The 18,884-nt window shown below is 52.0% G+C and overlaps 2 protein-coding genes across 2 annotated transcripts; one reads left to right on the forward strand and one right to left on the reverse strand.

Annotated features, from left to right (window-relative positions):
- Positions 1-5,664: 5,664 nt before the first annotated feature.
- Positions 5,665-8,469, reverse strand: LOC137649667 (uncharacterized). Its single transcript, XM_068382640.1, has 2 exons — positions 6,420-8,469; positions 5,665-6,283 (listed from the first exon to the last, which is right to left on the reverse strand). Exon 1 carries the CDS (start codon positions 8,440-8,442, stop codon positions 7,483-7,485), a length of 960 nt encoding a protein of 319 aa, XP_068238741.1. The 5' UTR covers positions 8,443-8,469; the 3' UTR covers positions 5,665-6,283; positions 6,420-7,482.
- Positions 8,470-12,387: 3,918 nt separating this feature from the next.
- Positions 12,388-16,209, forward strand: LOC137649242 (PE-PGRS family protein PE_PGRS30-like). Its single transcript, XM_068382228.1, has 5 exons — positions 12,388-12,514; positions 12,563-12,895; positions 13,756-14,055; positions 15,125-15,289; positions 15,602-16,209. Exons 1-5 carry the CDS (start codon positions 12,388-12,390, stop codon positions 16,207-16,209), a joined length of 1,533 nt encoding a protein of 510 aa, XP_068238329.1.
- Positions 16,210-18,884: the final 2,675 nt, after the last annotated feature.

Genomic DNA, 18,884 nt, shown 5'->3' on the forward strand with positions numbered 1-18,884 from the left:
GGGTCAGAGGGTTTGGTTGGAGGAGGAGGTGGTGGTGGCGATAGTGGCAGCTCAGAGGGTTTGGTTGGAAGAGGAGGTGGGAGTGGTGGTGGTGATGGCGGCGGAACAGCGGGTTTGGTTGGAGAAGGAGGTGGTGGTGGTGGTGATGGCGGAAGCTCAGAGGGTTTGGTTGGAGGAGGAGGTGGTGGTGGTGGTGGTGGTGATGGCGGAAGCTCAGAGGGTTTGGTTGGAGGAGGTGGTGGTGGTGGTGGTGGTGGTGATGGCGGTGGCTCAGAGGGTTTGGTTGGAGGAGGAGGTGTGGTGGTGGTGGTGATGGCGGCAGCTCAGAGGGTTTGGTTGGAGGAGGTGGTGGTGGCGATAGTGGCAGCTCAGAGGGTTTGGTTGGAAGAGGAGGTTGTGGTGGTGGTGGTGGTGGTGATGGCAGCGGCTCAGAGGGTTTGGTTGGAAGAGGAGGTGGTGGTGGTGGTGATGGCGGAAGCTCAGAGGGATTGGTTGGAGGAGGAGGTGGTGGTGGGTGATGGCGGCAGCTCAGAGGGTTTGGTTGAAAGAGGAGGTGGTGGTGATGGTGGTGGTGGTGGTGGTGGTGGTGATGGCGGCGGCACAGAGGGTTTGGTTGGAGGACGAGATGGTGGTGGTGGTGATGAAGGTGGCTCAGAGGGTTTGGTTGGAGGAGGTGGTGGTGGTGGTGATGGTGGTGATAGCGGCGGCTCAGAGGGTTTGGTTGGAGGAGGAGGAGGAGGTGGTGAAGGTGGTGGTGATGGTGGTGGCTCAGAGGGTTTGGTTGGAGGAGGAGGTGGTGGTGGTGGTGGTGGTGGTAATGGCGGCGGTTCAGAGGGTTTGGTTGGAGGAGGCGGTGGTGGTAGTAGTGATCGTGGCAGCTCAGAGGGTTTGGTTGGAGGAGGTGGTGGTGGTGATGGCTGCGTCTCAGAGGGTTTGGTTTGGAGGAGGTGGTGGTGGTGGTGGTGGTGGGGTGGTGATGGCGTCAGCTCAGAGGGTTTTTGGAGGACGAAGACGATGTGGTGGTGGTGGTTGTGGGGGTGGTGATGGCGGCGGCTCAGAGGGTTTGGTTAGGAGGAGGTGGTGAAGGTGGTGGTGATGGCGGTGGCTCAGAGGGTTTGGTTGGAGGAGGAGGTGGTGGTGGTGGTGGTGGTGGTGGTGGTGGTGGTGGTGGTGGTGGTGGTGGCTCAGAGGGTTTGGTTGAGGAGGAGGTGGTGGTGGTGGTGTTGGCGGAAGCTCAGAGGGTTTGGTTGGAGGAGGAGGTGGTGGTGGTGGTGGTGGTGTTGGCGGAAGCTCAGAGGGTTTGGTTGGAGGAGGAGGTGGTGGTGGGTGATAGCGGCCGCTCAGAGGGTTTGGTTGAAGGAGGAAGAGGTAGTGGTGGCGAGGGTGGTGATGGCGGCGGCAAAGAGGGTTAGGTTTGAGGAGGAGGTGGTGGTGGTGGTGATGACGGCGGCTCAGAGGGTTTGGTTGGAGGAGGAGTTGGTGGTGGTGGTGATAGCGGTGGCTCAGAGGGTTTGGTTGGAGGAGGAGGAGGAGGTGGTGGTGGTGGTGATGGCGGTGGCTCAGAGGGTTTGGTTGGAGGAGGAGGTGGTGGTGGTGGTGGTGGTGGTGGTGGCTCAGAGGGTTTGGTTGGGACGGTGGTGGTGGTGGTGTTGGTGATGGTGGTGGCTCAGAGGGTTTGGTTGGAGGAGGAGGTGGTGGTGGTGGTGATGGCGGCGGCTCAGAGGGTTTGGTTGGAGGAGGAGGTGGTGGTGGCGATAGTGGCAGCTCAGAGGGTTTGGTTGGAAGAGGAGGTGGTAGTGGTGATGGCGGCGGCTCAGCGGGTTTGGTTGGAGGAGGAGGTGGTGGTGATGATGGCGGAAGCTCAGAGGGTTTGGTTGGAGGAGGAGGTGGTGGTGGTGGTGATGGAGGCAGCTCAGAGGGTTTGGTTGGAGGAGGTGGTGGTGGTGGTGATGGCTCAGAGGTTTGGTTGGAGGAGGAGGTGGTGGTGGTGGTGGTGATGGCGGCGGCTCAGAGGGTTTGGTTGGAGGAGGAGGTGGTGATGGCAATAGTGGCAGCTCAGAGGGTTTGGTTGGAAGAGGAGGTTGTGGTGGTGGTGGTGGTGATGGCAGCGGCTCAGAGGGTTTGGTTGGAGGAGGAGGTGGTGGTGGGTGATGGCGGCCGCTCAGAGGGTTTGGTTGAAGGAGGAGGTGGTGGTGATGGTGGTGGTGGTGATGGCGGCGGCTCAGAGGGTTTGGTTGGAGGACGAGATTGTGGTGGTGGTGATGACGGCGGCTCAGAGGGTTTGGTTGGAGGAGGTGGTGGTGGTGGTGATGGTGGTGATAGCGGCGGCTCGGAGGGTTTGGTTGGAGGAGGAGGAGGAGGTGGTGAAGGTGGTGGTGATGGTGGTGGCTCAGAGGGTTTGGTTGGAGGAGGAGGTGGTGGTAGTAGTGATCGTGGCAGCTCAGAGGGTTTGGTTGGAGGAGGTGGTGGTGGTGATGGCTGCGTCTCAGAGGGTTTGTTTGGAGGAGGTGGTGGTGGTGGTGGTCGGGGTGGTGATGGAGGCAGCTCAGAGGGTTTTTAGGAGGACGAGGAGGATGTGGTGGTGTTGGTGGTGGTGGTGGTGATGGCGGCGGCTCAGAGGGTTTGGTGAGGAGGAGGTGGTGTGGTGATGGCGGCGGCTCAGAGGGTTTGGTTGAGGAGGAGGAGGTGGTGGTGATGGCGGCGGCTCAGAGGGTTTGGTTGGAGGAGGAGGTGAGGAGAAGGAGGTGGTGGTGGTAGTGGTGGTGGTGATGGCGGCGGCTCAGAGGGTTTGGTTGGATGAGGAGGAGGTGGTGGTGGTGGTGGTGGTGGTGATGGCGGCAGCTCAGAGGGTTTGGTTGGAGGAGGAGGTGGTGGTGGTGGTGGTGGTGGTGATGGCGTGCAGCTCAGAGGGTTTGGTTAGGAGGAGGTGGTGGTGGTGGTGTGGTGATGGCGGGTCAGAGGGTTTGGTTGGAGGAGGTGGTGGGTGGTGGTGATGGCAGCTCAGAGGGTTTGGTTGGGAGGAGGAGTGGTGGTGGTGATGGCGGCGGCTCAGCGGGTTTGGTTGGAGAAGGAGGTGGTGGTGGTGGTGATGGCGGAAGCTCAGAGGGTTTGGTTGGAGGAGGAGGTGGTGGTGGTGGTGGTGGTGTTGGCGGAAGCTCAGAGGGTTTGGTTGGAGGAGGAGGTGGTGGTGGTGGTGATAGCGGCCGCTCAGAGGGTTTGGTTGAGGAGGAGGTGGTGGTGGCGAGGGTGGTGATGGCGGCGGCAAAGAGGGTTAGGTTTGAGGAGGAGGTGGTGGTGGTGGTGATAGCGGTGGCTCAGAGGGTTTGGTTGGAGGAGGAGGAGGAGGTGGTGGTGGTGGTGATGGCGGTGGCTCAGAGGGTTTGGTTGGAGGAGGAGGTGGTGGTGGTGGTGGTGGTGGTGGTGGCTCAGAGGGTTTGGTTGGTGGTGGTGGTGGTGGTGGTGTTGGTGATGGTGGTGGCTCAGAGGGTTTGGTTGGAGGAGGAGGTGGTGGTGGTGGTGATGGCGGCGGCTCAGAGGGTTTGGTTGGAGGAGGAGGTGGTGGTGGCGATAGTGGCAGCTCAGAGGGTTTGGTTGGAAGAGGAGGTGGTAGTGGTGATGGCGGCGGCTCAGCGGGTTTGGTTGGAGGAGGAGGTGGTGGTGATGATGGCGGAAGCTCAGAGGGTTTGGTTGGAGGAGGAGGTGGTGGTGGTGGTGATGGAGGCAGCTCAGAGGGTTTGGTTGGAGGAGGTGGTGGTGGTGGTGATGGCTCAGAGGATTTGGTTGGAGGAGGAGGTGGTGGTGGTGGTGGTGATGGCGGCGGCTCAGAGGGTTTGGTTGGAGGAGGAGGTGGTGATGGCAATAGTGGCAGCTCAGAGGGTTTGGTTGGAAGAGGAGGTTGTGGTGGTGGTGGTGGTGATGGCAGCGGCTCAGAGGGTTTGGTTGGAGGAGGAGGTGGTGGTGGGTGATGGCGGCCGCTCAGAGGGTTTGGTTGAAGGAGGAGGTGGTGGTGATGGTGGTGGTGGTGATGGCGGCGGCACAGAGGGTTTGGTTGGAGGACGAGATTGTGGTGGTGGTGATGACGGCGGCTCAGAGGGTTTGGTTGGAGGAGGTGGTGGTGGTGGTGATGGTGGTGATAGCGGCGGCTCGGAGGGTTTGGTTGGAGGAGGAGGAGGAGGTGGTGAAGGTGGTGGTGATGGTGGTGGCTCAGAGGGTTTGGTTGGAGGAGGAGGTGGTGGTGGTGGTGGTGGTAATGGCGGCGGTTCAGAGGATTTGGTTGGAGGAGGCGGTGGTGGTAGTAGTGATCGTGGCAGCTCAGAGGGTTTGTTTGGAGGAGGTGGTGGTGGTGATGGCTGCGTCTCAGAGGGTTTGTTTGGAGGAGGTGGTGGTGGTGGTGGTCGGGGTGGTGATGGAGGCAGCTCAGAGGGTTTTTTTTTTTTAGGAGGACGAGGAGGATGTGGTGGTGTTGGTGGTGGTGGGGGTGGTGATGGCGGCGGCTCAGAGGGTTTGGTAGGAGGAGGTGGTGATGGTGATGGCGGCGGCTCAGAGGGTTTGGTTTGAGGAGGAGGAGGTGATGGTGATGGCGGCGGCTCAGAGGGTTTGGTTTGAGGAGGAGGAGGATGAGGAGGAGGAGGAGGTGGTGGTGTGGTGGTGGTTATGGCGACGGCTCAGAGTGTTTGGTTGGAGGAGGAGGAGGAGGAGAAGGAGGTGGTGGTGGTAGTGGTGGTGGTGATGGCGGCGGCTCGAGGGTTTGGTTGGATGAGGAGGAGGTGGTGGTGGTGGTGGTGGTGGTGATGGCGGCAGCTCAGAGGGTTTGGTTGGAGGAGGAGGTGGTGGTGGTGGTGTTGGTGATGGCGGTGCCTCAGAGGGTTTGGTTATAGGAGGAGGTGGTGGTGTGGTGGTGATGGCGGCGGGTCAGAGGGTTTGGTTGGAGGAGGAGGTGGTGGTGGCGATAGTGGCAGCTCAGAGGGTTTGGTTGGAAGAGGAGGTGGTAGTGGTGGTGGTGATGGCGGCGGCTCAGCGGGTTTGGTTGGAGAAGGAGGTGGTGGTGGTGGTGATGGCGGAAGCTCAGAGGGTTTGGTTGGAGGAGGAGGTGGTGGTGGTGGTGGTGGTAATGGCGGAAGCTCAGAGGGTTTGGTTGGAGGAGGTGGTGGTGGTGGTGGTGATGGCGGTGGCTCAGAGGGTTTGGTTGGAGGAGGAGGTGGTGGTGGTGGTGGTGATGGCGGCAGCTCAGAGGGTTTGGTTGGAGTAGGAGGTGGTGGTGGCGATAGTGGCAGCTCAGAGGGTTTGGTTGGAAGAGGAGGTTGTGGTGGTGGTGGTGGTGGTGATGGCGGTGGCTCAGAGGGTTTGGTTGGAGGAGGAGGTGGTGGTGGTGGTGGTGATGGCGGCAGCTCAGAGGGTTTGGTTGGAGGAGGAGGTGGTGGTGGCGATAGTGGCAGCTCAGAGGGTTTGGTTGGAAGAGGAGGTTGTGGTGGTGGTGGGGATGGCAGCGGCTCAGCGGGTTTGGTTGGAGGAGGAGGTGGTGGTGGTGGTGATGGCGGAAGCTCAGAGGGATTGGTTGGAGGAGGAGGTGGTGGTGGGTGATGGCGGCCGCTCAGAGGGTTTGGTTGAAAGAGGAGGTGGTGGTGATGGTGGTGGTGGTGGTGGTGTGGCGGGATGTTAAAAAAAACAAGCCCCACACCCTGAATCACACCTACTGACAATGGTCCCACAACACAAACTTTCCCCTTACTTTATCAACTGGACTCTTGGACAAAAGGACAAACAAAACAAAACATACCCTTAAAACTATATTTCCTAATACCACAATACTTAACATGGAACCATTCACAATCAAAATAATAATCACACTTACAACTAATCATAAACTTCACACTAAATATATAATAACCACCATTCAAATAATCAACGAAACCCCTAACAAAACTTAAATCACCCGCACACCAACACCCAAATAAATATGTTTATATATATTTTATAGACACCAACACTGTCTATACACACACAAGCCGAACTGTCTTTTCAAGGCAACTACCACTATATGGTAAACAGGAGTCTCTCTCTCTATGCCATATCGGCCTCAACTCCTTGAGTCACAGGTGCCAGTATCATCATCATCATCATCATCATCATCGTCATCATCATCATCATCAATCCAAATACACAGGCCAGGTCGTCAACAGTTGAGCAGTCAAATGAGCGGTACAAACAAAATCTTAATACAGGCCAGGTCATCAACAATAAATCCACTTTCAAAATTCGGTCACTCCAAAGGAGGAATCGCAGCCTGCCAAAATAAAAAAGAAAAACACTTACGAACACTTCTAGCTAACTGAACTATCGCACTATAATCAAAGATAAATAATAAATTGTTCCTATCATTCACAATCACGACAAGCAAAGATAAACAAAACTGTACTTACTTTGAAAATCAAAAACCACTTCCACGCTGGTCAGAAAAAATATAAATGTAATCCAGCTCTCACACAACTGCCTTATGCTGCAGTCAAATAAAAAAAGCATTCGCTCCGAAACATTCACCACTGTCGTAACCTTACTAAAAATGTAAACAAACAATCTCATTTATACCAACAGTCTTCCTCACCACAAACGATCGTTACACTAACTACTTTCGCTCGCTAACACAATATCTCTCTCTCTCTCTCTCTCTCTCTCTCTCTCTCTCTCTCTCTCTCTCTCTCACACACACACAGGATTTGGCAAAACAAAAATAAAAATAAAGCAAAAATAAATCCTCCACATTCCTCCCCCCTTACTTTGCCAAATCCTTCTCACACAACACTTACATTATTTTTTTCATAACCCAGTCGCAGTCGGGAACGGGACCTCTACTCCGAGTAACTGGGCCTCCATATACTCTCTCATTCACTTCTTCCTTATCACAATCATTAGCTACATTAACACTATTCCTATCTAAATCCCTATCATCTAATATATCATGTACAATCATATCTACCTCGTTCTCATCTGGCCCTATAATTACACTCATTTCTGTAAACAGTTCATCCATTTCATCAAAAACATTCTCAACCTTAGCAAAAGATTCATTCATACTACTTATCATTCTCCTGTCTCTCATTCTTGCGTTATTCATTTTTTCTTTTACATCATCTAACGAAAAGCCACATACACTATAAGTATCATTCATACTCAGCCACGTTTCATCTGTATTAATACATTTATCCTCCACACTCACTTGTACATTTACACCCTTGTCATACTTTTTTCTATTCTCACTTTTACTTATAAAATTTTCCCTTTTTTCATCCTTACTTAAAACTTTCAAACGCCTCTTTTTCCTATATTCAACTAACACTAATTGTTTATTTTCCAGCCCTAACTTCTCATGCATACTAGATTCATACTTTCTCATTTCCAACCAATTATTCATCCCATTCTCACAAACATTGATCCTATTCCTTCCACATACACAGGAGGACTCACCCAGCTGAACCCTCTCACACTCTAGTTTCCCGAACATCCTGGCTGGCCTAATCCCTTCTTTCTACATACTCTAGCTACATGCCCATCTACACCACATTCAGTACACTTACCCCGCGGCTCCTTGCACATTCTAGCATAATGACCATCCTTACCACAATTACCGCAAATCACATTTGTACGATTACTCCGACATCCACTCGCTATGTGCCCTGTCATACCACACCGATAACATTTTACCCCTTTCTCATTCTTGCACTCACTAATTCTATGCCCTACCTCACCACATCCAAAACAAGCACCTAGAGCCCATCTACATTCATTCTTCTTATGACCTTCCTTTCCACACCTATAACACTTTTCATCACGGACACGGCTATCTGACATACCTCGATGTGCACTCACACTCCTATCCCTATTGCGCCAATTACCCTGCCTAAATCCTTCATTTGTCCTTACAGGTATTCCCACATTACTCGCCCTAACACTCCTATCTACTACATAATCAGCTACCCTCATTGGTCCTCTCAAAATTGCATCCTTATAACTACCAAATTCTATTACACTTTCTTCCATTCCAGTTCTTACACTCACAGATTTACTTTCTTTCATGCACCTATCTAACTCATAATCCTCAACTATCTCTAGTATATCATCCCATGTCAATCTCTCTTGCGTCCACCTCATTTTCTCTTTGCGTTTCAAATTAATAAATTCACACACATTCTCGGGTACTGTTGCCAAAAACTTCCTCATTAACTCCTTATTCTCATTTATACCTTCATCCCCATACTTCTTCCTAGCTAAAGTTTCCAACCTACATACGTACATTGATATAGCTTCTCCTGCATTCATCCTTGCCTCATCAAAATCATTTTTACGCTTATACTTAACACTCCCTTTCATACGTTTTACCTGCTCAATTATTCTCGTTTTCACACTTTCATAATCAACGTCCCCTACACTCATTATCACTCCATACATCGTCAACAAATACCCAGTCAAATATTCTCCTAACTCCCTAGCCCAAACTCTTTTACTATCACCATACTTATCCTGACAATACCTCTCATACTCCTTGAAAAAATCATTTACATCCCTACTGCTATGCTCATTGAACCTTTCACACCGAGGTACCTCTCTCATAAACACAGTCTTACACACATCACGTTCATTCTCACTGCTATCATCACTGTCTACTCCCTTGTTACCTTCTTCCTCATTCGAATATAATGAATCCACTTCCACACTTAAATTCCTATCCTTAACCATTCCCTTCTTACCCTTTTTCTTACTTACCACTTTCACCCATTCACGATCGTCCTTGCTATCAGCCTGATACTTTTTCTTCTCTTTCTTCACATCACTTTTACCTTTCCTTTCATCTTTCCTCTCCCCTTTCTGTTCATCCTTACTATGCCTAATTCCCTTATCTTCAATATCACCATCACTATTACTACTATCACTATCACTTCCTTTCCCATTATCACCTACCTTAACCTTCTCTTTCACTACCAACCCATTACCCGAAGCTGAGGACACTCCTCCGACTGCACCTTCACCCATTATAGTTTTCATCATCCCCATGACTTGCCCCATCATATCTTCCATTCGTTTCTCCATTCGTTCTTCATTCTCTCGCATCCTCATCTCAACACATTCTTCCACTCTCTCTACTGTCCCCTTTAACTCCCTAAGCTCCTTCTGCATCGCCGCATTCTCCCAGTTCAACCTCTCATTCTCTATTAGCAACCTCTCCTCACGCTCCTTACTCAGCCGCAATTCCTCCTTCAGTAACTTGTTCTGCTCTTCCATTTTTCATCAACCTTATATCTAATATCTTATCCTATCAGTCCTTCGTCCAAGAGTCCAGCTATCAGTCCCGCCTCAGCAGTCCCTGTTCGGGCGCCAAAATAATGTGGCGGGATGTTAAAAAAAACAAGCCCCACACCCTGAATCACACCTACTGACAATGGTCCCACAACACAAACTTTCCCCTTACTTTATCAACTGGACTCTTGGACAAAAGGACAAACAAAACAAAACATACCCTTAAAACTATATTTCCTAATACCACAATACTTAACATGGAACCATTCACAATCAAAATAATAATCACACTTACAACTAATCATAAACTTCACACTAAATATATAATAACCACCATTCAAATAATCAACGAAACCCCTAACAAAACTTAAATCACCCGCACACCAACACCCAAATAAATATGTTTATATATATTTTATAGACACCAACACTGTCTATACACACACAAGCCGAACTGTCTTTTCAAGGCAACTACCACTATATGGTAAACAGGAGTCTCTCTCTCTATGCCATATCGGCCTCAACTCCTTGAGTCACAGGTGCCAGTATCATCATCATCATCATCATCATCATCGTCATCATCATCATCATCAATCCAAATACACAGGCCAGGTCGTCAACAGTTGAGCAGTCAAATGAGCGGTACAAACAAAATCTTAATACAGGCCAGGTCATCAACAATAAATCCACTTTCAAAATTCGGTCACTCCAAAGGAGGAATCGCAGCCTGCCAAAATAAAAAAGAAAAACACTTACGAACACTTCTAGCTAACTGAACTATCGCACTATAATCAAAGATAAATAATAAATTGTTCCTATCATTCACAATCACGACAAGCAAAGATAAACAAAACTGTACTTACTTTGAAAATCAAAAACCACTTCCACGCTGGTCAGAAAAAATATAAATGTAATCCAGCTCTCACACAACTGCCTTATGCTGCAGTCAAATAAAAAAAGCATTCGCTCCGGAACATTCACCACTGTCGTAACCTTACTAAAAATGTAAACAAACAATCTCATTTATACCAACAGTCTTCCTCACCACAAACGATCGTTACACTAACTACTTTCGCTCGCTAACACAATATCTCTCTCTCTCTCTCTCTCTCTCTCTCTCTCTCTCTCTCTCTCTCTCTCTCTCTCTCTCACACACACACAGGATTTGGCAAAACAAAAATAAAAATAAAGCAAAAATAAATCCTCCACAGTGGTGGTGATGGCGGCGGCACAGAGGGTTTGGTTGGAGGACGAGATGGTGGTGGTGGTGATGACGGTGGCTCAGAGGGTTTGGTTGGAGGAGGTGGTGGTGGTGGTGATGGTGGTGATAGCGGCAGCTCAGAGGGTTTGGTTGGAGGAGGAGGAGGAGGTGGTGAAGGTGGTGGTGATGGTGGTGGCTCAGAGGGTTTGGTTGGAGGAAGAGGTGGTGGTGGTGGTGGTGGTGGTGGTAATGGCGGCGGTTCAGAGGGTTTGGTTGGAGGAGGCGGTGGTGGTAGTAGTGATCGTGGCAGCTCAGAGGGTTTGGTTGGAGGTGGTGGTGGTGGTCGGGGTGGTGATGGCGTCAGCTCAGAGGGTTTTTTTTTTTTAGGAGGACGAGGACGATGTGGTGGTGGTGGTTGTGGGGGTGGTGATGGCGGCGGCTCAGAGGGTTTGGTAGGAGGAGGTGGTGAAGGTGGTGGTGATGGCGGTGGCTCAGAGGGTTTGATTGGAGGAGGAGGTGGTGGTGGTGGTGGTGGTGGTGGTGGCTCAGAGGGTTTGGTTGGAGGAGGAGGTGGTGGTGGTGGTGGTGGTGTTGGCGGAAGCTCAGAGGGTTTGGTTGGAGGAGGAGGAGGTGGTGGTGGTGGTGGTGGCGGAAGCTCAGAGGGTTTGGTTGGAGGAGGAGGTGGTGGTGGGTGATGGCAGCCGCTCAGAGGGTTTGGTTGAAGGAGGAGGAGGTGGTGGTGGCGAGGGTGGTGATGGCGGCGGCAAAGAGGGTTAGGTTTGAGGAGGAGGTGGTGGTGGTGGTGATGACGGCGGCTCAGAGGGTTTGGTTGGAGGAGGAGGTGGTGGTGGTGGTGGTGGTGGTAGCGGTGGCTCAGAGGGTTTGGTTGGAGGAGTAGGTGTTGGTGGTGGTGGTGGTGGTGGTGGCTCAGAGGGTTTGGTTGGTGGTGGTGGTGGTGGCTCAGAGGGTTTGGTTGGAGGAGGAGGTGGTGGTGGTGGTGGTGGTGTTGGTGATGGCGGTGGCTCAGAGGGTTTGGTTGGAGGAGGAGGTGGTGGTGGTGGTGGTGGTGTTGGCGGAAGCTCAGAGGGTTTGGTTGGAGGAGGAGGTGGTGGTGGGTGATAGCGGCCGCTCAGAGGGTTTGGTTGAAGGAGGAAGAGGTGGTGGTGGCGAGGGTGGTGATGGCGGCGGCAAAGAGGGTTAGGTTTGAGGAGGAGGTGGTGGTGGTGGTGATGACGGCGGCTCAGAGGGTTTGGTTGGAGGAGGAGTTGGTGGTGGTGGTGATAGCGGTGGCTCAGAGGGTTTGGTTGGAGGAGGAGGAGGAGGTGGTGAAGGTGGTGGTGATGGCGGTGGCTCAGAGGGTTTGGTTGGAGGAGGAGGTGGTGGTGGTGGTGGTGGCTCAGAGGGTTTGGTTGGTGGTGGTGGTGGTGGTGGTGGTGGTGGTGATGGTGGTGGCTCAGAGGGTTTGGTTGGAGGAGGAGGTGGTGGTGGTGGTGATGGCGGCGGCTCAGAGGGTTTGGTTGGAGGAGGAGGTGGTGGTGGCGATAGTGGCAGCTCAGAGGGTTTGGTTGGAAGAGGAGGTGGTAGTGGTGATGGCGGCGGCTCAGCGGGTTTGGTTGGAGGAGGAGGTGGTGGTGGTGGTGATGGCGGAAGCTCAGAGGGTTTGGTTGGAGGAGGAGGTGGTGGTGGTGGTGATGGAGGCAGCTCAGAGGGTTTGGTTGGAGGAGGTGGTGGTGGTGTTGATGGCGGTGGCTCAGAGGATTTGGTTGGAGGAGGAGGTGGTGGTGGTGGTGGTGATGGCGGCGGCTCAGAGGGTTTGGTTGGAGGAGGAGGTGGTGATGGCAATAGTGGCAGCTCAGAGGGTTTGGTTGGAAGAGGAGGTTGTGGTGGTGGTGGTGGTGATGGCAGCGGCTCAGAGGGTTTGGTTGGAGGAGGAGGTGGTGGTGGGTGATGGCGGCCGCTCAGAGGGTTTGGTTGAAGGAGGAGGTGGTGGTGATGGTGGTGGTGGTGATGGCGGCGGCACAGAGGGTTTGGTTGGAGGACGAGATTGTGGTGGTGGTGATGACGGCGGCTCAGAGGGTTTGGTTGGAGGAGGTGGTGGTGGTGGTGATGGTGGTGATAGCGGCGGCTCGGAGGGTTTGGTTGGAGGAGGAGGAGGAGGTGGTGAAGGTGGTGGTGATGGTGGTGGCTCAGAGGGTTTGGTTGGAGGAGGAGGTGGTGGTGGTGGTGGTGGTAATGGCGGCGGTTCAGAGGATTTGGTTGGAGGAGGCGGTGGTGGTAGTAGTGATCGTGGCAGCTCAGAGGGTTTGTTTGGAGGAGGTGGTGGTGGTGATGGCTGCGTCTCAGAGGGTTTGTTTGGAGGAGGTGGTGGTGGTGGTGGTCGGGGTGGTGATGGAGGCAGCTCAGAGGGTTTTTTTTTTTTTAGGAGGACGAGGAGGATGTGGTGGTGTTGGTGGTGGTGGGGGTGGTGATGGCGGCGGCTCAGAGGGTTTGGTAGGAGGAGGTGGTGATGGTGATGGCGGCGGCTCAGAGGGTTTGGTTTGAGGAGGAGGAGGTGGTGGTGGTGGTGGTGGTGGCTCAGAGGGTTTGGTTGGTGGTGGTGGTGGTGGCTCAGAGGGTTTGGTTGGAGGAGGAGGAGGTGGTGGTGGTGGTGGTGGTGTTGGTGATGGCGGTGGCTCAGAGGGTTTGGTTGGAGGAGGAGGTGGTGGTGGTGGTGGTGGTGATGGCGGCGGCTCAGAGGGTTTGGTTGGAGGAGGAGGTGGTGGTGGCGATAGTGGCAGCTCAGAGGGTTTGGTTGGAAGAGGAGGTGGTGGTGGTGATGGCGGCAGCTCAGCGGGTTTGGTTGGAGGAGGAGGTGGTGGTGGTGGTGATGGCGGAAGCTCAGAGGGTTTGGTTGGAGGAGGAGGTGGTGGTGGTGGTGATGGAGGCAGCTCAGAGGGTTTGGTTGGAGGAGGTGGTGGTGGTGGTGATGGCGGTGGCTCAGAGGGTTTGGTTGGAGGAGGAGGTGGTGGTGGTGGTGGTGATGGCGGCGGCTCAGAGGGTTTGGTTGGAGGAGGAGGTGGTGATGGCAATAGTGGCAGCTCAGAGGGTTTGGTTGGAATAGGAGGTTGTGGTGGTGGTGGTGGTGATGGCAGCGGCTCAGAGGGTTTGGTTGGAGGAGGAGGTGGTGGTGGGTGATGGCGGCCGCTCAGAGGGTTTGGTTGAAGGAGGAGGTGGTGGTGGTGATGGTGGTGGTGGTGATGGCGGCGGCACAGAGGGTTTGGTTGGAGGACGAGATGGTGGTGGTGGTGATGACGGCGGCTCAGAGGGTTTGGTTGGAGGAGGTGGTGGTGGTGGTGATAGCGGCGGCTCGGAGGATTTGGTTGGAGGAGGAGGAGGAGGTGGTGAAGGTGGTGGTGATGGTGGTGGCTCAGAGGGTTTGGTTGGAGGAGGAGGTGGTGGTGGTGGTGGTGGTAATGGCGGCGGTTCAGAGGATTTGGTTGGAGGAGGCGGTGGTGGTAGTAGTGATCGTGGCAGCTCAGAGGGTTTGTTTGGAGGAGGTGGTGGTGGTGATGGCTGCGTCTCAGAGGGTTTGTTTGGAGGAGGTGGTGGTGGTGGTGGTCGGGGTGGTGATGGCTGCAGCTCAGAGGGTTTTTTTTTTTAGGAGGACGAGGAGGATGTGGTGGTGTTGGTGGTGGTGGGGGTGGTGATGGCGGCGGCTCAGAGGGTTTGGTAGGAGGAGGTGGTGATGGTGATGGCGGCGGCTCAGAGAGTTTGGTTTGAGGAGGAGGAGGATGAGGAGGGGGAGGAGGTGGTGGTGTGGTGGTGGTTATGGCGACGGCTCAGAGTGTTTGGTTGGAGGAGGAGGAGGAGGAGAAGGAGGTGGTGGTGGTAGTGGTGGTGGTGATGGCGGCGGCTCGAGGGTTTGGTTGGATGAGGAGGAGGTGGTGGTGGTGGTGGTGGTGGTGATGGCGGCAGCTCAGAGGGTTTGGTTGGAGGAGGAGGTGGTGGTGATGGCTGCGTCTTAGAGGGTTTGTTTGGAGGAGGTGGTGGTGGTGGTGGTCGGGGTGGTGATGGCTGTGGCTCAGAGGGTTTTTTTTTTTTTGAGGAGGAGGAGGAGTAGGATGTGGTGGTGGTGGTGGTGGTGGGGATGGTGATGGCGGTGGCTCAGAGGGTTTGGTTGGAGGAGGGGGAGGACGAGGAGGAGGAGGTGGTGGTGTGGTGGTGGTGATGGTGACAGCTCAGAGTGTTTGGTTGTAGGATGAGGAGGAGGAGAAGGAGGTAGTGGTGGTGGTGATGGCGGAGGCTTGTGGGTTTGGTTGGAGGAGGAGGAGGTGGTGGTGGTGGTGGTGGTGGTGGTGGTGATGGTGGCAGCTCAGAGGGTTTGGTTGGAGGAGGAGGTGGTTGTGGTGGTGGTGATGGTGGCGGCTCAGAAGGTTTGATTTGAGGAGGGGGAGGACGAGGAGGAGGAGGAGGTGGTGGTGTGGTGGTGGTGATGGCTCAGAGTGTTTGGTTTTAGGAGGAGGAGGAGAAGGAGATAGTGGTGGTAGTGGTGGTGGTGATGGCGGCGGCTTGAGGGTTTGGTTGGAGGAGGAGGAGGTGGTGGTGGTGGTGGTGGTGGTGGTGATGGCGGCAGCTCAGAGGATTTGGTTGGAGGAGGTGGTGGTTGTGGTGGTGGTGATGGTGGCGGCTCAGAAGGTTTGGTTGGTGTTGGTGGTGGTGGTGGTGGTGGTGGTGATGACAGCAGCTCAGAGGGTTTGGTTGGAGGAGGAGGAGGAGGTGGTAGTGGTGGTGGTGGTGGTGAAGATGGCAGCGGCTCAGAAGGTTTGGTTGGAGGAGGAGGAGGTGATGGCGGTGACTTGGAGGGTTTTGTTGGAGGCGGAGTTGCTGATGGCGGCGGCTCAGTGGTTTTTTTTTTGGAGGAGGTAGTGATGGCGGCTCAGTGGTTTTTTTGGAGGAGGTAGGGGTGATGGTGGCTCAGAGGTTTGGTTGGAGGGAAGGTGGTGATGGCGGCTCAGTGGTTATGTTGGAGGAGGAGGAGGAGGAGGAGGAGGTGGCGATGGCGGCTCAGGGGTCGGAGGAAGAGGTAGTGAGGTGGCTCAGGGGTCGGAGGAAGAGGTGGTGATGTTAGCTCAGGGGTCGGAGGAAGAGGTGGTGATGGCGGTTCAGGGGTCGGAGGAAGAGGTGGTGATGGCGGTTCAGGTGTCGGAGGAAGAGGTGGTGATGGTGGCTCAGGGGTCGGAGGAAGAGGTGGTGATGGCGGCTCAGGGGTCGGAGGAGGAGGTGATGGCAGCTCAGTGGTCGGAGGAGGAGGTGATGGCAGCTCAGTGGTCGGAGGAGGAGGTGATGGCAGCTCAATGGTCGGAGGAGGAGGTGATGGCGGCTCAATGGTCGGAGGAGGAGGTGATGGCGGCTCAATGGTCGGAGGAGGAGGTGATGGCAGCTCAATGGTCGGAGGAGGAGGTGATGGCGGCTCAATGGTCGGAGGAGGAGGTGATGGCGGCTCAATGGTCGGAGGAGGAGGTGATGGCGGCTCAATGGTCGGAGGAGGAGGTGATGGCGGCTCAATGGTCGGAGGAGGAGGTGATGGCAGCTCAATGGTCGGAGGAGGAGGTGATGGCGGCTCAATGGTCGGAGGAGGAGGTGATAGTGGCTCAATGGTCGGAGGAGGTGGTGATGGTAGCTCAATTGTCGGTGGAGGAGGTGTTAGTGGAAGTTTTACACGAGGTATAAAAACATCATGAAGGGGAGCTCCTTTGCTGCCTTCTTCTTTTCATCTTGTGGGCTGTAAAACCCTCATCCATAGAACTCATGAACTTCATGGCATGCACCCTTGAAAGGTGAAGGCTGTAGGCCTATTGCTCTAAATCTTCGAACAGCTGTAACATCTCTGTCAACTTCTCGAGCGAGATGCCTTCGTCCTCCTTGTCTGGTTCATCGACCTCCTGCTCTTCTTCATTTGTTAAATACACTAATTTAGCAAGGTCTTCCTCAGTCAGCTCTTTTTTCATGGCTATCAAGCAATTCCAAGACATAATCCTCAGCCACTTCCTCAAAGTCTTTGACTTCACATTATTTGGGAAGGTCAAATCTTTAGACATTCTGCTGGAAGGCTTCATCATAACTAAAGCTGGCAAAGTTCTTCACACATCCTGGCAACATAAGTTACTAATAAACATACAGTATCTGTTCTGACATCCTGGAACGATTCCTCAACAGTAGACAGTTTGTGATCGTGAATTGCTTCCAATAGGCCCTGGATAACATCAAGGTCAGAGTCATTATCCATGGATTCTTAGAGTTACACCATTACGCTGTAACGAGCCTTGAAGCTATTGATTATGCTATGGCCCATTGCCTAGATGAGGACAGTGTTCAGAAGAAAGAACACCACTTGCACATTAGGATTTAATATCTGGCGGGAAGATGGATGTGATGTTGGCTCACTGGTTGGAGGTGGATGTGATGGGGCTCAGTGGTTGGAGGAGGAAGCAGTGATAGAATCTTTTTATGAGATATGAAAATCATTGTGATGGGAAGCTGCTTTGCTGCCTTTTTCATTTCATCTTGTGGGCTGCAAAACCTTCATCCATAGAACTCATGAACTTCATGGCATGCACCCCTGAAGGTGAATGCTGTAGGGCTATTTCTTTAAATATTCGTTCATCCGTGACATTTCGGTCAACTTCTTCAGCGAGAAGCCTTTGTCCTCCTTGATAAGTTCATTGGCCTCCTCTTCCTATTGTGTTAAATGGACTTATTCAGCCAGGTCCTCCCAAGTCAACTCTTTGTCATGACTATCAAGTACTGTAATTCCTTGACATCATCTTTAGCCACTTCCTCAAAGGCTTCAACTTCACATTCCTTCGGAAGGTCAAATCTTTCTTGACATTCTGTTGGAAAGCTTCATTGTGACTAAAGCTGGCAAGGAATTTCACGTATCCTGGCCACAGACGTTTCCAGTAAACATCACAGACTCTGGCCTGATATCCTGGAATGATTCCTCAACAGTACACAGACAGTTTATGATCATGAATTGCTTCCAATAGGTTTTCTATAACATCCAGGTCAGGGTAATTATCCATGGCTTCCTAGAGTTGCACCATCACTCAGTTGCTGTCACGAGCCTTGGAGTCTTTTTATTATGCTCTGGCCCATCACCTGGATGAGCACAATGGTGTTCAGAGGAATGATCACCACTTCCACATTAGGATTCAATACCTGGATGGAGGAAGAGTGTGCGGGAAATTTTTCAAGGGTATGCAGGTCCTCTAACTCCAACCCTATGTTTGGCTAATATTGCTAAACCTCCGGTATGAAGCAGTAATGAAACCAGTTTAGGAAGAGCTTGCTCATTGTCCACTCCTTACTGTGCATCCAGTACACCAGTAGTGAATTTATGTTCCAACGAAGTGTACAGGGCTTTACTGACTTATTAAAAAGTCATAGCAAATAAGATGCCCTGCGTTGTTTCAACCAAAATCAAAGTGCACAATCCTGGGGAACACAGAAAAGGCCCAATTATTAGAATGTGGTTTTGTAATATTTCGTAAAGTGCAGTTATGATAGATAATGCAACTTATATTTTTTCTTCAATAAGCAACCAAAAATTCTAAAGAATTACGTGCATTAAAATCAGATAACTCCCAAAAAATTTACATCATCAGCCTACCTGCCCTTTGCTGCCTTGAAATCGGGAGCATGGTATTCCTCCTGGGCTATATGTCTTAGGAATGATCATCTTCCAAAAAACCTGTGAATCAATAAAAATCTTATATATAAATACTATGCATATAGTGTTAACAATACTATGACTAGTATAATTACATAAGTGAAATAAAACTATTTACATGGTTAAATATCCATGTATATGGTACATACTCTTATTAACATTTAAGTTAAGCTTACATGAGGTAAGCCGCAGCAATTTAAATAAAAAAAGCAAAGTGAAATAAAACTATTTACATAATTTAATTAAATCTCCATGTGTATGGTACATACGCTTATTAACATTTAAGTTAAGCTTACATACGGTAAGCTGCAGCAATTTAAATCAAGAAAGCAATTATTTACTGATAAATGTTCATAAACTTATTCAAAATTAAAACTTAAATTCTTACACTAATTACATCAAAGTTTAACGTCAAGCGTTCGTACCACTTTAACAATTTAAATCAAGGAAGGAAATATTTAAGAATTTTATATGAAGTTCATAAGCTTACCAGTTTCATCCATATTGTAAACTTGTTTCGGCTTGAACCTTTCCTCCACAAAGGTGTTCTGAAGCTCATAGTCTGCAGAGACTGACTCCCTTGTAATTTTAAAGTTTAAACTTGTCAAACCAGTCTTTACTGGCTTAGAAAGACATATGGAGGGATGGGGAATCTTGATTGGTGGACTGCCAAGGTTCATCTTGTGC

Source organism: Palaemon carinicauda, chromosome 11 (assembly GCF_036898095.1).
Source record: "Palaemon carinicauda isolate YSFRI2023 chromosome 11, ASM3689809v2, whole genome shotgun sequence".
NCBI classification, from domain to species: domain Eukaryota; kingdom Metazoa; phylum Arthropoda; class Malacostraca; order Decapoda; family Palaemonidae; genus Palaemon; species Palaemon carinicauda.